General features: G+C 40.9%; 1 protein-coding gene across 1 annotated transcript in view; it reads right to left on the bottom strand.

Moving 5' to 3' along the window:
- Positions 1 to 15,571, bottom strand: part of LOC118941433 (neuronal acetylcholine receptor subunit alpha-7-like) — a 77,570-nt gene that overhangs the window by 35,423 nt on the left and 26,576 nt on the right. The window contains exons 3-4 of the mRNA XM_090210042.1: positions 11,760 to 11,804; positions 5,595 to 5,704 (exon numbers count right to left, since the gene is read on the bottom strand). Coding sequence (XP_090066168.1) covers positions 5,595 to 5,704; positions 11,760 to 11,804 — 155 coding nt within the window. The remainder of the gene's footprint in view (positions 1 to 5,594; positions 5,705 to 11,759; positions 11,805 to 15,571) is intronic.

Raw genomic sequence — 15,571 nt, forward strand, 5'->3', positions numbered from 1 at the left:
AGTGAGTGAGTGAGTGAGTGAGTGAGTGAGTGAGTGAGTGAGTGAGTGAGTGAGTGAGTGAGTGAGTGAGTGAGTGAGTGAGTGAGTGAGTTATCAATGCATTGACATCAGCATCTTCTCTCTTGTAATAATGACTCTCATCCACTGATACTTAAAATTACCACCAGCAATTACACTCCAAGTTCGGAGTGGCTTTTAACATCAACTGTAATGATGCTGTTAAAATGTGCTCCTGGGTCGGACTGAGGCATGTGAGACAAATGGTTCTGCTGTGGGTGTTTTTAGTACATGGTCCCCCCCCCCCCTCGTTGTGTTCTGGGCTTTTATTGGTTCATATAGAAAAGGCAGACATTCTGTTTAGTTTCTTCTCCTTCAGAGTCATAACCCTGATCCATTGGAATGAGTTACTTTTTGTCCGTCACATACAAACTATTCTGGAGTAATACTGAGATACGGCAATACGGCATGGTTGGAACGTTTCTAAAGCCGTGACAACAACACTCTTAATGACTTCCTGGCTACATAAAACGGTGACAACAACACTCTTAATGACTTCCTGGCTACATAAAAACGTGACACATCTCATTTCAAAGCAAGTGGGGCCCATCTGAAAATGTGTTCCTGAATTTTAATTGTGAGTCACGCCTTCTCTTCTCTTAAATGTAATTGGGATTTTTGTCTGCAGCTCGTCCCATAATGGTTGGAGCTCCATCTTCTCCCCTCCATATTCTGTCTATTTCCCTGGATAAATAAGGATACAGAAATCTGTTTAGCCTTAATCTGGAAGCCTGTTCCGGAGGTCCTGAGGCAATGAGGTTCAGCGCTCAGGGATACAAACACTAGTGGACAGTTTTCACAGGCTGTCCTGCTGAATCTGGGTCGAGAGCTTCAAGTTCCTCAGTGTCCAAATCCCCAAGGACTTAAAATAGTGTGACATCACCTCTTCCCCCTCGGGAGATTGAAAAGGTTTGGCATGGGCTCTCAGATCCTCTAAAAGTTCTACAGCTGTTCCACTGAGAGCATCTTGACAGGCTGCATCACTGCTTGGTATGGTAATAACACCGCCTTCAATCACATGGTGCTACAGAGGGTGGTGAGGACAGTCAATCACTGCTTGGTATGGTAATAGCACCGCCTTCAATCGCATGGTGCTACAGAGGGTGGTGAGGACAGCCCATCACTGCTTGGTATGGTAATAACACCGCCTTCAATCACATGGTGCTACAGAGGGTGGTGCTGACAGTCCATCACTGATTGGTATGGTAATAACACCGCCTTCAATCACATGGTGCTACAGAGGGTGGTGAGGACAGCCCATCACTGATTGGTATGGTAATAACACCGCCTTCAATCGCATGGTGCTACAGAGGCTGGTGAGGACAGCCCATCACTGCTTGGTATGGTAATAACACCGCCTTCAATCACATGGTGCTACAGAGGCTGGTGAGGACAGCCCATCACTACTTGGTATGGTAATAACACCGCCTTCAATCACATGGTGCTACAGAGGGTGGTGAGGACAGTCCATCACTGCTTGGTACGGTAATAACACCGCCTTCAATCACATGGTGCTACAGAGGGTGGTGAGGACAGCCCATCACTGATTGGTATGGTAATAACACCGCCTTCAATCACATGGTGCTACAGAGGGTGGTGAGGACAGTCCATCACTGCTTGGTACGGTAATAACACCGCCTTCAATCACATGGTGCTACAGAGGGTGGTGCAGACAGCCCATCACTGATTGGTATGGTAATAACACCGCCTTCAATCGCATGGTGCTACAGAGGGTGGTGAGGACAGTCCATCACTGCTTGGTATGGTAATAACACCGCCTTCAATCACATGGTGCTACAGAGGGTGGTGCAGACAGCCCATCACTGATTGGTATGGTAATAACACCGCCTTCAATCACATGGTGCTACAGAGGGTGGTGAGGACAGCCCATCACTGATTGGTATGGTAATAACACCGCCTTCAATCACATGGTGCTACAGAGGGTGGTGAGGACAGCCCATCACTGCTTGGTATGGTAATAACACCGCCTTCAATCGCATGGTGCTACAGAGGGTGGTGAGGACAGCCCATCACTGATTGGTATGGTAATAACACCGCCTTCAATCGCATGGTGCTACAGAGGGTGGTGAGGACAGTCCATCACTGATTGGTATGGTAATAACACCGCCTTCAATCGCATGTTGCTACAGAGGCTGGTGCAGACAGCCCATCACTGCTTGGTATGGTAATAGCACCGCCTTCAATCACATGGTGCTACAGAGGGTGGTGAGGACAGCCCATCACTGCTTGGTATGGTAATAACACCGCCTTCAATCACATGGTGCAGAGGGTGGTGCAGACAGTCCAGTACATCACTGGGGACGAGCTGCCTGCCATCCAGGACCCCCTGCCATTCAGTCTCTATGCACACACACACACTCACCATAATTTGCTCACACACACATAATATGCACATCCATTTATACTGACTCTACACATCCACTCACATACAAGCTGCTGCTACTCTATTTATCTAATATCCTGTTGCCTAGTAACCTTACCCCTATACATATCTACCTCCATCACTCCAGTATCCCTGTCTCCTTACCCCTATACATATCTACCTCCATCACTCCAGTATCACCTTACCCTATACATATCTACCTCCATCACTCCAGTATCCCTGTCTCCCTACCCCTATACATATCTACCTCCATCACTCCAGTATCCCTGTCTCCCTACCCCTATACATATCTACCTCCATCACTCCAGTATCACCTTACCCTATACATATCTACCTCCATCACTCCAGTATCCCTGTCTCCTTACCACTATACATATCTACCTCCATCATTCCAGTGTTCCTGCACATTGTTAATATGGTACTGGAACTGACCCTGTATATAACTACTGACCCTGGAACTGACCCTGTATATAACTACTGACCCTGGAACTGACCCTGTATATAACTACTGACCCTGGAACTGACCCTGTATATAACTACTGACCCTGGAACTGACCCTGTATATAACTACTGACCCTGGAACTGACCCTGTATATAACTACTGACCCTGGAACTGACCCTGTATATAACTACTGACCCTGGAACTGACCCTTGTTATTGTTTACTACATTGTTATTGATACTACATTGTTATTGATACTACATTGTTATTGATACTACATTGTTATTGATACTACATTATTATTGATACTACATTGTTATTGATACTACATTATTATTGATACTACATTGTTATTGATACTACATTATTATTGATTACTACATTATTATTGATACTACATTGTTTGTTTACTACATTGTTATTGTTTACATTGTTATTGATACTACATTGCTATTGTTTACTACATTGTTATTGATTACTACATTGTTATTGATTACTACATTGTTATTGATTACTACATTGTTATTGATACTACATTGTTATTGATACTACATTGTTATTGATTACTACATTATTATTGATTACTACATTATTATTGATACTACATTGTTTGTTTACTACATTGTTATTGATACTACATTGTTATTGATACTACATTGTTATTGATACTACATTGTTATTGATACTACATTGTTATTGATTACTACATTATTATTGATTACTACATTATTATTGATACTACATTGTTTGTTTACTACATTGTTATTGATACTACATTGTTATTGATACTACATTGTTATTGATACTACATTGTTATTGATACTACATTGTTATTGATTACTACATTATTATTGATTACTACATTATTATTGATACTACATTGTTTGTTTACTACATTGTTATTGATACTACATTGTTATTGATACTACATTGTTATTGATACTACATTGTTATTGATACTACATTGTTATTGATTACTACATTATTATTGATTACTACATTATTATTGATACTACATTGTTTGTTTACTACATTGTTATTGTTTACTACATTGTTATTGATTACTACATTGTTATTGTTTACATTGTTATTGATTACTACATTGTTATTGTTTACTACATTGTTATTGATACTACATTGTTATTGTTTACTACATTGTTATTGTTTACATTGTTATTGATACTACATTGTTATTGATTACTACATTATTATTGATTACTACATTATTATTGATACTACATTGTTTGTTTACTACATTGTTATTGTTTACTACATTGTTATTGATACTACATTGTTATTGTTTACTACATTGTTATTGTTTACATTGTTATTGATACTACATTGTTGGGGTTAGAGCGGCAAGAAAGGCATTTCACTGTACTTGTGCATGTGACATTAAACCTTGAAACTTGACACTGTCAGCTACCTCAGAGGTCCCAGGTTCCCTGGCTGGCTCCTTCAACCCAACCCAGTCTGACAGCTCAACGGAAGAGGGCACGAAAACACGCACACATCCTGTCCCCTAGACACATCTCAAACAGACGGTGGGTATTGTTGTCTCCTTCTACCCTGTCACAGTCGGTAATCGCCAGGTGACATGTTCCTAGACGTCAGTATGATTCCCGTACCGGGTCAGACAGCCAGCAACCTCAGTCGACTAGCCAATGTTTCAGCACTAAAACGCTGTTGTTTGAAATGTACCATATCACCAAAATAATATTTGGGGGTCTATCCATTATGCTATATCAGTATTGTATGAAATCTACCATACCAACAACATCCATGTCTATCTACTAACTGTATCAGTTAATAACTAGGTCCGGCACCACTGAGAGCAGGCGGGGGAGGGGGGGGGGGGGGGGCAGAGTTACGATTCAGGGTTCATTGAAAAAACAAAATGGCTGACGCCACCATCTGTAAGGCACTGTGGGAGTTTGGTGACTACGTAAGAAAAAATAACAAAAGACAAGTAAAATCAATCGAAGGATACAAACATCAATTTATGAGTAGATACACTGTTTTAGCTGGGGGGGGGGGGGGCAGATTTTTTTGTCTCCTATTCTGTTTTGAAAACAATATTATGTCAACGTCAGTGGAAGTGGAATCTCTTGGTAATTCTATCCCATGTACAGTGGACAATCCACAAACACTGATTTCGTCATCCAGCTCCTTCCTACATATTACCCATCATGGCAATGGGCCACAGATGCAAAGCCTCATGGGTATTGTGGTTTATTTATGTCCTGCAGGCAATCAATTCGTAGTCATTTCATTAGTCCACGCTCTGACCAAGGGTGAAATCAAACCACAGGGGAGTCGTCTGTCTACAAATGGGTTACTTAGTGGACTAATGTGTATCAATTGAACTCCCCTAGGAGAAAATTAAACACCACTAGCCTGCTACTGCAACGTAGCAGACGTGGGAAAGACACCTCAGCGGAGGCGCCACTTCCGTTTTTCAGGGGAAATGGAAGTTAGGTTGAAAATACTGTATCCCTGAAATCCAGAAACATCTTCTTACTTCTACTGCAGACATTGTGCTCAGTTTGTTTTGTCAACTTCAGCTCCTTCTCCTGACATACATCGGTCACTGTCTAGCCAGACCCATTTTCCCCCATACTAGAACACAGTAGATTACAGTAACATCATAGCTCTATGCTTATTGGTTGAGACCGTGGCAGTGAGGGCCTACCTGTTGTAGAGGAGGATATCAGGAACCCAGATCTGATTGGAGGGGAAACGAAGGTTCTGAACACCTGGGAAGTTCTCTGGGTTCCAGGAGAGGTAAGTATCTGTCCAGTGCTAGAAGGGAGAGGAGAGGAGAAGAGAGGAGAGGAGAGGAGAGGAGAGGAGAGGAGAGGAGAGGAGAGGAGAGGAGAGGAGAGGAGAGGAGAGGAGAGGAGAGGAGAGGAGAGGAGAGGAGAGAAGAGGAGAGGAGAGGAAGAAAGAAAGAAAGAAAGAAAGAATGGAGAAGAGAAGGAGATGAGAGAGAGTTTTTACATTGACAATTCACAAATACACTGATCCATTCACAGGCCTTCTGTACGGTGTGTAAAACACATTAGGGCACTTGACAGTTCTGTAATTAGCTTCAAAACACTTTCAATCAAATAGAACAGCCATCCTTTCTCCCAATAAGTGGTCCCTATGTCTGTGCCCTTGGCCAGCAGTGGCAAGAGGTTGGGTCATGTTTTGGGCTGTGACTCAACCTTCTAATCCCTCTATTAGGCCACGAGAGTCACGCTAACTCCAGCGTATAGAAGCACATAAAAGTACCTCCAAAAGAGACGTTGTGCATTTCACATCCTTTCCTCACATGACTGAACTAAATGATGTGTAACGCGCTGTGAGACTGTCTGTGTAACACGCTGTGAGACTGTCTGTGTAACGCGCTGTGAGACTGTCTGTGTAACGCGCTGTGAGACTGTCTGTGTAACGCGCTGTGAGACTGTCTGTGTAACGCGCTGTGAGACTGTCTGTGTAACGCGCTGTGAGAATGTCTGTGTAACGCGCTGTGAGACTGTCTGTGTAACGCGCTGTGAGACTGTCTGTGTAACGCGCTGTGAGACTGTCTGTGTAACGCGCTGTGAGACTGTCTGTGTAACGCGCTGTGAGACTGTCTGTGTAACGCGCTGTGAGACTGTCTGTGTAACGCGCTGTGAGACTGTCTGTGTAACGCGCTGTGAGACTGTCTGTGTAACGCGCTGTGAGACTGTCTGTGTAACGCGCTGTGAGACTGTCTGTGTAACGCGCTGTGAGACTGTCTGTGTAACGCGCTGTGAGACTGTCTGTGTAACGCGCTGTGAGACTGTCTGTGTAACGCGCTGTGAGACTGTCTGTGTAACGCGCTGTGAGACTGTCTGTGTAACGCGCTGTGAGACTGTCTGTGTAACGCGCTGTGAGACTGTCTGTGTAACGCGCTGTGAGACTGTCTGTGTAACGCGCTGTGAGACTGTCTGTGTAACGCGCTGTGAGACTGTCTGTGTAACACGCTGTGAGACTGTCTGTGTAACACGCTGTGAGACTGTCTGTGTAACACGCTGTGAGACTGTCTGTGTAACGCACTGTGAGACTGTCTGTGTAACGCGCTGTGAGACTGTCTGTGTAACGCGCTGTGCGACTGTCTGTGTAACGCGCTGTGAGACTGTCTGTGTAACGCGCTGTGAGACTGTCTGTGTAACGCGCTGTGAGACTGTCTGTGTAACGCGCTGTGAGACTGTCTGTGTAACGCGCTGTGAGACTGTCTGTGTAACACGCTGTGAGACTGTCTGTGTAACACGCTGTGAGACTGTCTGTGTAACGCGCTGTGAGACTGTCTGTGTAACGCGCTGTGAGACTGTCTGTGTAACGCGCTGTGAGACTGTCTGTGTAACGCGCTGTGAGACTGTCTGTGTAACGCGCTGTGAGACTGTCTGTGTGTCCTCAGATGTTTTTTTTTGCCATAGGTGTGTTCCCTAACACACAGAGGGAGTCCATCTACTGATGTGGCTACTGAAACTCAGTGCCGGTACATTGGACACACACACACAAACACACACAAACGTTAACATTGGTGTGTGCTTGCCTGCGTGCACGCACATTTATTTTGTGTGTGTGTGTGTGTGTGTGTGTGTGTGTGTGTGTGTGTGTGTGTGTGTGTGTGTGTGTGTGTGTGTGTGTGTGTGTGTGTGTGTGTGTGTTTATACGAGTATGTGTACACTTCATGGCATGCCAACATCGTGTCACCTCCTCTAGACTTCCCTGACAAACAGTGTTATTTATGTAGCTAATCTCTCCACTAGTCGTCTTCTCTGAACAAACATGGCTTTTATAGTCCTAGAGAGGTCTGTCCTTGACTCTCTCTGTCTTTCATGTTCAAGCTTTGTAGTGGTGGTGAAATAGATCAAAGAGAAACATTAGGCTTCATCAGGACATCTCTAAAAACAGTTTATATCAAGAGAACACTAGGCTACATCAGGACATCTCTAAACACAGTTTATATCAAGATAACACTAGGCTACATCAGGACATCTCTAAACACAGTTTATATCAAGAGAACACTAGGCTACATCAGGACATCTCTAAACACAGTTTATATCAAGAGAACACTAGGCTACATCAGGACATCTCTAAACACAGTTTATATCAAGATAACACTAGGCTACATCAGGACATCTCTAAACACAGTTTATATCAAGAGAACACAAGGCTACATCAGGACATCTCTAAACACAGTTTATATCAAGATAACATCAGGCTACACCAGGACATCTCTAAACACAGTTTATATCAAGAGAACACTAGGCTACATCAGGACATCTCTAAACACAGTTTATATCAAGAGAACATCAGGCTACATCAGGACATCTCTAAACACAGTTTATATCAAGATAACATCAGGCTACATCAGGACATCTCTAAACACAGTTTATATCAAGATAACATCAGGCTACATCAGGACATCTCTAAACACAGTTTATATCAAGATAACATCAGGCTACACCAGGACATCTCTAAACACAGTTTATATCAAGAGAACACTAGGCTACATCAGGACATCTCTAAACACAGTTTATATCAAGAGAACACTAGGCTACATCAGGACATCTCTAAACACAGTTTATATCAAGAGAACACTAGGCTACATCAGGACATCTCTAAACACAGTTTATATCAAGAGAACACTAGGCTACATCAGGACATCTCTAAACACAGTTTATATCAAGAGAACACTAGGCTACATCAGGACATCTCTAAACACAGTTTATATCAAGAGAACACTAGGCTACATCAGGACATCTCTAAACACAGTTTATATCAAGAGAACATCAGGCTACATCAGGACATCTCTAAACACAGTTTATATCAAGAGAACACTAGGCTACATCAGGACATCTCTAAACACAGTTTATATCAAGAGAACATCAGGCTACATCAGGACATCTCTAAACACAGTTTATATCAAGAGAACACTAGGCTACATCAGGACATCTCTAAACACAGTTTATATCAAGAGAACACTAGGGTACATCAGGACATCTCTAAACACAGTTTATATCAAGAGAACATCAGGCTACATCAGGACATCTCTAAACACAGTTTATATCAAGAGAACACTAGGGTACATCAGGACATCTCTAAACACAGTTTATATCAAGAGAACATCAGGCTACATCAGGACATCTCTAAACACAGTTTATATCAAGAGAACACTAGGGTACATCAGGACATCTCTAAACACAGTTTATATCAAGAGAACATCAGGCTACATCAGGACATCTCTAAACATAGGTTGGAAAAGGAACATAGATTGGAGGAGTAAAGTTTGTCCAACAGTCTAAATGTTTCTAATTGATGATGTCATTAAGGGCTAATGTCATTCCTGGAACTGTAACATCCCAGAATAGAACATTGAGAATATATTCTGGGATAGAACACTGATAATATATTCTGGGATAGAACACTGAGAATATATTCTGGGATAGAACCCTGAGAATATATTCTGGAATAGAACACTGAGAATATATTCTGGGATAGAACCCTGAGAATATATTCTGGGATAGAACCCTGAGAATATATTCTGGGATAGAACCCTGAGAATATATTCTGGGATAGAACCCTGAGAATATATTCTGGGATAGAACCCTGAGAATATATTCTGGGATAGAACACTGATAATATATTCTGGGATAGAACACTGAGAATATATTCTGGGATAGAACACTGAGAATCTATTCTGGGATAGAACACTGAGATTCTATTCTGGGATAGAACACTGAGAGAATATATTCTGGGATAGAACACTGAGAATATAGTCTGGGATAGAACACTGAGAATATATTCTGGGATAGAACACTGAGAATATATTCTGGGATAGAACACAGAATCTATTCTCGGGTAGAACACTGAGAATCTATTCTGGGATAGAACACAGAATCTATTCTGGGATAGAACACTGAGAATATATTCTGGGATAGAACACTGTGAATATATTCTGGGATAGAACACTGTGAATATATTCTGGGATAGAACACTGAGAATATATTCTGGGATAGAACACAGAATCTATTCTGGGATAGAACACTGAGAATCTATTCTGGGATAGAACACTGAGAATATATTCTGGGATAGAACACAGAATCTATTCTGGGATAGAACACAGAATCTATTCTGGGATAGAACACTGAGAATATGTTCTGGGATAGTACACTGTGAATATATTCTGGGATAGAACACTGAGAATATATTCTGGGATAGAACACTGAGAATATATTCTGGGATAGAACACTGAGAATATATTCTGGGATAGAACACTGAGAGAATATATTCTGGGATAGAACACTGAGAGAATATATTCTGGGATAGAACACTGAGAATATATTCTGGGATAGAACACTAAGAATATATTCTGGGATAGAACACTGAGAATATAGTCTGGGATAGAACACTGAGAATATATTCTGGGATAGAACACTGAGAATATATTCTGGGATAGAACACTGAGAATCTATTCTGGGATAGAACACTGAGAATATATTCTGGGATAGAACACTGAGAATCTAGTCTGGGATAGAACACTGAGAATATATTCTGGGATAGAACACTGAGAATCTAGTCTAACATTGTAAATGCTGACTCCACAAAGTAAAGGTTTAAAGCAGGATGCATCATCTACTCCAGGTTGTAAAGACTACCTAAATTACCCCATTTTTTTTGTTAATGTAACTCTAGACCTGAAGCGTCTGCAAAAAAAAATAGCTCCCCTGGCCCATTAGCAGAGAAGGGACTCCTGTATTAAGGCCAACACTTGCATAATTTATTGATGAAAAACCCCCTGTCAGCCAGTCAGAGTCTGTTCACCTTGAGGGAAACTGACAGGTCAGATAAGAACACAGGACAGTGGATTGTGGTCAGAGGAGGATGCTGAGGGGAGGACAATACAAAATAATGGCTGGAAAGGAGCTAATGGAATTTATTTATTTATTTATTTGACCTTTATTTAACTAGGCAAGTCAGTTAATAACAAATTCTTATTTTCAATGACTAGGAACAATGACGGCCTAACTGCCTGTTCAGGGGCAGAAGAGAGAGCCCGCCCTCCCCAATTAACGTCCCACCAGCCTCCTGTAAGATGTGGCCTCATTTACAGGCTACCCTGAAAGGACATTGCCATGGAGACGCAGGGCGGGAGAAATGTAACCTTCTATCCAACCTCCAGCCAATGTGTCACTATCATCTGATAGATAATGTTCCCATGTTGTTACCCATCCCCCTGATGTATGACCTGATGGACTGTCTGTGGGCTCCTATGTTTCCAACAATAATAGAAGATGTAGGAGACGTCCCAAAATGGCACCCTGTTCCCTACATAGTGCTTTACTTTCCACCAGAGCTCTACCCTATATTGGGAATAGGGTGTCATTTGGGATGCAGTTTTAAAATTCAAAATGCTTCTTGCTAAATTCTTGCTCCAAACCTGAAGCCAAACAGCTGGGACATTTTGTCATTCAGCACTGGCTCGCTAAGTCAATCAGAGATCTGAACTCCAGCCCATTATCTGATCTGTGTTCGCGTCAGCAAGTCTCAGTGGGGGGAAAACCTATAAACCATTAGAAATTGTGAGATTTTAATTGAACATTTCATATCCCTCCCTCATTGCAAGGACTTGGGCATGGACATCTGTTGGGAAGGGAGATCATATAGCGCCCACCGCAAGATACAAACACCAGCTTCAACAAGCAAATGAAACAAACAAAATGGCTATTATACTGCAAATAAGGGTCAGACACACAGAACTAGAGTCACACACACACACACACACACACACACACACACACACACACACACACACACACAAAGGGTAGAAATTCAGTCTTACCAGCTGCAGCCAGGCGTTGGTCATCAGAACCTGGTTCTTCTCATCCTGGAGAAGAAAAGAAGGGGAAAAAGAAAAAGGAAATGTTTTCAGAGCAGAGGAGAGGTGTTTAGAATATCTCTGGTAGAATATCTCTGATAGAATATCTCTGTTAGAATATCTCTGTTAGAATATCTCTGTTAGAATATCTCTGTTAGAATATCTCTGATAGAATATCTCTGTTAGAATATCTCTGATAGAATATCTCTGTTGAATATCTCTGATAGAATATCTCTGATAGAATATCTCTGATAGAATATCTCTGTTAGAATATCTCTGTTAGAATATCTCTGATAGAATATCTCTGATAGAATATCTCTGTTGATTATCTCTGATAGAATATCTCTGATAGAATAAGACTCCACTCTGGGTGAAGAGCAAAGGTGTTTCAATACATCTCTGTTAGAATAACATTATAGAATAATAATATAGACTGAGGGGTTCTGGAGACTACCGTATCTAATACAGACTGTAGAGTTCTGGAGACTACTGTATCTAATACAGACTGTAGAGTTCTGGAGACTACTGTATCTAATACAGACTGTAGAGTTTTGTAGACTACTGTATCTAATACAGACTGTAGAGACTACTGTATCTAATATAGACTGTAAAGACAACTGTATCTAATATAGACTGTAGAGACTACTTTATCTAATACAGACTGTAGAGTTCTGGAGACTACTGTATCTAATACAGACTGTAGAGTTCTGGAGACTACTGTATCTAATACAGACTGTAGAGTTCTGGAGACTACTGTATCTAATACAGACAGTATAGACTACTGTATCTAATACAGACTGTAGAGACTACTGTATCTAATACAGACTGTAAGGGTTCTAGAGACTACTGTATCTAATACAGACTGTAGAGACTACTGTATCTAATACAGACTGTAGAGTTCTGGAGACTACTGTATCTCATATAGACTGTAGAGTTCTGGAGACTACTGTATCTCATATAGACTGTAGAGACTACTGTATCTAATACAGACTGTAGAGACTACTGTATCTAATACAGACTGTAGAGTTCTGGAGACTACTGTATCTAATACAGACTGTAGAGACTACTGTATCTCATATAGACTGTAGAGACTATTGTATCTAATACAGACTGTAGAGACTACTGTATCTCATATAGACTGTAGAGACTACTGTATCTAATATAGACTGTAGAGACTACTGTATCTCATATAGACTGTAGAGACTACTGTATCTAATATAGACTGTAGAGACTACTGTATCTAATATAGACTGTAGAGACTACTGTATCTCATAAATACTGTAGAGACTACTGTATCTAATATAGACTGTAGAGACTACTGTATCTAATATAGACTGTAGAGACTACTGTATATAATATAGACTGTAGAGACTACCGTATCTAATATAGACTGTAGAGACTACTGTATCTAATATAAACTGTAGAGTTCTGGAGACTACTGTATCTCGTACAGACTGTAGAGTTCTGGAGACTACTGTATATAATACAGACTGTAGAGACTACCGTATCTAATACAGACTGTAGAGTTCTGGAGACTACTGTATATAATACAGACTGTAGAGACTACTGTATCTCATACAGACTGTAGAGTTCTGGAGACTACCGTGTCTAATACAGACTGTAGAGTTCTGGAGACTACCGTATCTAATACAGACTGTAGAGTTTTGGAGACTACTGTATCTAATACAGACTGTAGAGACTACTGTATCTAATACAGACTGTAGAGTTCTGGAGACTACCATATCTAATACAGACTGTAGAGTCTACTGTATCTAATACAGACTGTAGAGTTCTGGAGACTACCGTATCTAATACAGACGGTGGAGTTCTGGAGACTACTGTATCTAATACAGACTGTAGAGACGACTGTATCTAATACAGACTGTATAGTTCTGGAGACTACTGTATCTAATACAGACTGTAGAGACTACTGTATCTAATACAGACTGTAGAGTTCTGGAGACTACCGTATCTAATACAGACTGTAGAGACTACTGTATCTAATACAGACTGTAGAGTTCTGGAGACTACCGTATCTAATACAGACTGTAGAGACTACTGTATCTAATACAGACTGTAGAGTTCTGGAGACTACCGTATCTAATACAGACGGTGGAGTTCTGGAGACTACTCTATCTAATACAGACTGTAGAGTTCTGGAGACTACTGTATATAATACAGCCTGTAGAGTTTTGGAGACTACTGTATATAATACAGACTGTAGAGACTAGTGTATCTCATACAGACTGTAGAGTTCTGGAGACTACCGTATCTAATACAGACTGGAGAGTTCTGGAGACTACCGTATCTAATACAGACTGTAGAGTTCTGGAGACTACTGTATATAATACAGACTGTAGAGTTCTGGAGACTACTGTATATAATACAGACTGTAGAGACTACTGTATCTCATACAGACTGTAGAGTTCTGGAGACTACTGTATCTAATACAGACTGTAGAGTTCTGGAGACTACCGTATCTAATACAGACTGTAGAGTTCTGGAGACTACTGTATATAATACAGACAGTAGAGACTACTGTATCTAATACAGACTGTAGAGTTCTGGAGACTACTGTATATAATACAGACTGTAGAGTTCTGGAGACTACCGTATCTAATACAGACTGTAGAGTTCTAAAGACTACCGTATCTAATATAGACTGTAGAGTTCTGGAGACTACTGTATCTAATACAGACTGTAGAGTTCTGGAGACTACCATATCTAATACAGACTGTAGAGACTACTGTATCTAATATAGACTGTAGAGTTCTGGAGACTACTAATATCTAATACAGACTGTAGAGTTCTGGAGACTACTGTATCTAATACAGACTGTAGAGACTACTGTATCTAATACAGACTGTAGAGTTCTGGAGACTACAGTATCTAATACAGACAGTGGAGTTCTGGAGACTACTGTATATAATACAGACTGTAGAGTTCTGGAGACTACTGTATCTAATACAGACTGTAGAGACTACTGTATCTCATACCGACTGTAGAGTTCTGGAGACTACTGTATCTAATACAGACTGTAGAGTTCTGGAGACTACCGTATCTAATACAGACTGTAGAGTTCTGGAGACTACTGTATATAATACAGACAGTAGAGACTACCGTATCTAATACAGACTGTAGAGTTCTGGAGACTACTGTATATAATACAGACTGTAGAGTTCTGGAGACTACTGTATATAATACAGACTGTAGAGACTACCGTATCTAATACAGACTGTAGAGTTCTGGAGACTACTGTATATAATACAGACTGTAGAGTTCTGGAGACTACTGTATATAATACAGACTGTAGAGACTACTGTATATAATACAGACTGTAGAGTTCTGGAGACTACTGTATCTAATACAGACTTTAGAGACTACTGTATCTAATACAGACTGTAGAGTTCTAGAGACTACCGTATCTAATATAGACTGTAGAGTTCTGGAGACTACTGTATCTAATACAGACTGTAGAGTTCTGGAGACTACCGTATCTAATACAGACTGTAGAGACTACTGTATCTAATATAGACTGTAGAGTTCTGGAGACTACTAATATCTAATACAGACTGTAGAGTTCTGGAGACTACCGTAGCTAATACAGACTGTAGAGTTTTGGAGACTACTGTATCTAATACAGACTGTAGAGACTACTGTATCTAATACAGACTGTAGAGTTCTGGAGACTACCGTATCTAATACAGACGGTGGAGTTCTGGAGACTACTGTATATAATACAGACTGTAGAGTTCTGGAGACTACTGTATCTAATA

Source organism: Oncorhynchus mykiss, chromosome 19, assembly GCF_057628025.1.
Source record: "Oncorhynchus mykiss isolate SJ-2025 chromosome 19, ASM5762802v1, whole genome shotgun sequence".
NCBI classification, from domain to species: domain Eukaryota; kingdom Metazoa; phylum Chordata; class Actinopteri; order Salmoniformes; family Salmonidae; genus Oncorhynchus; species Oncorhynchus mykiss.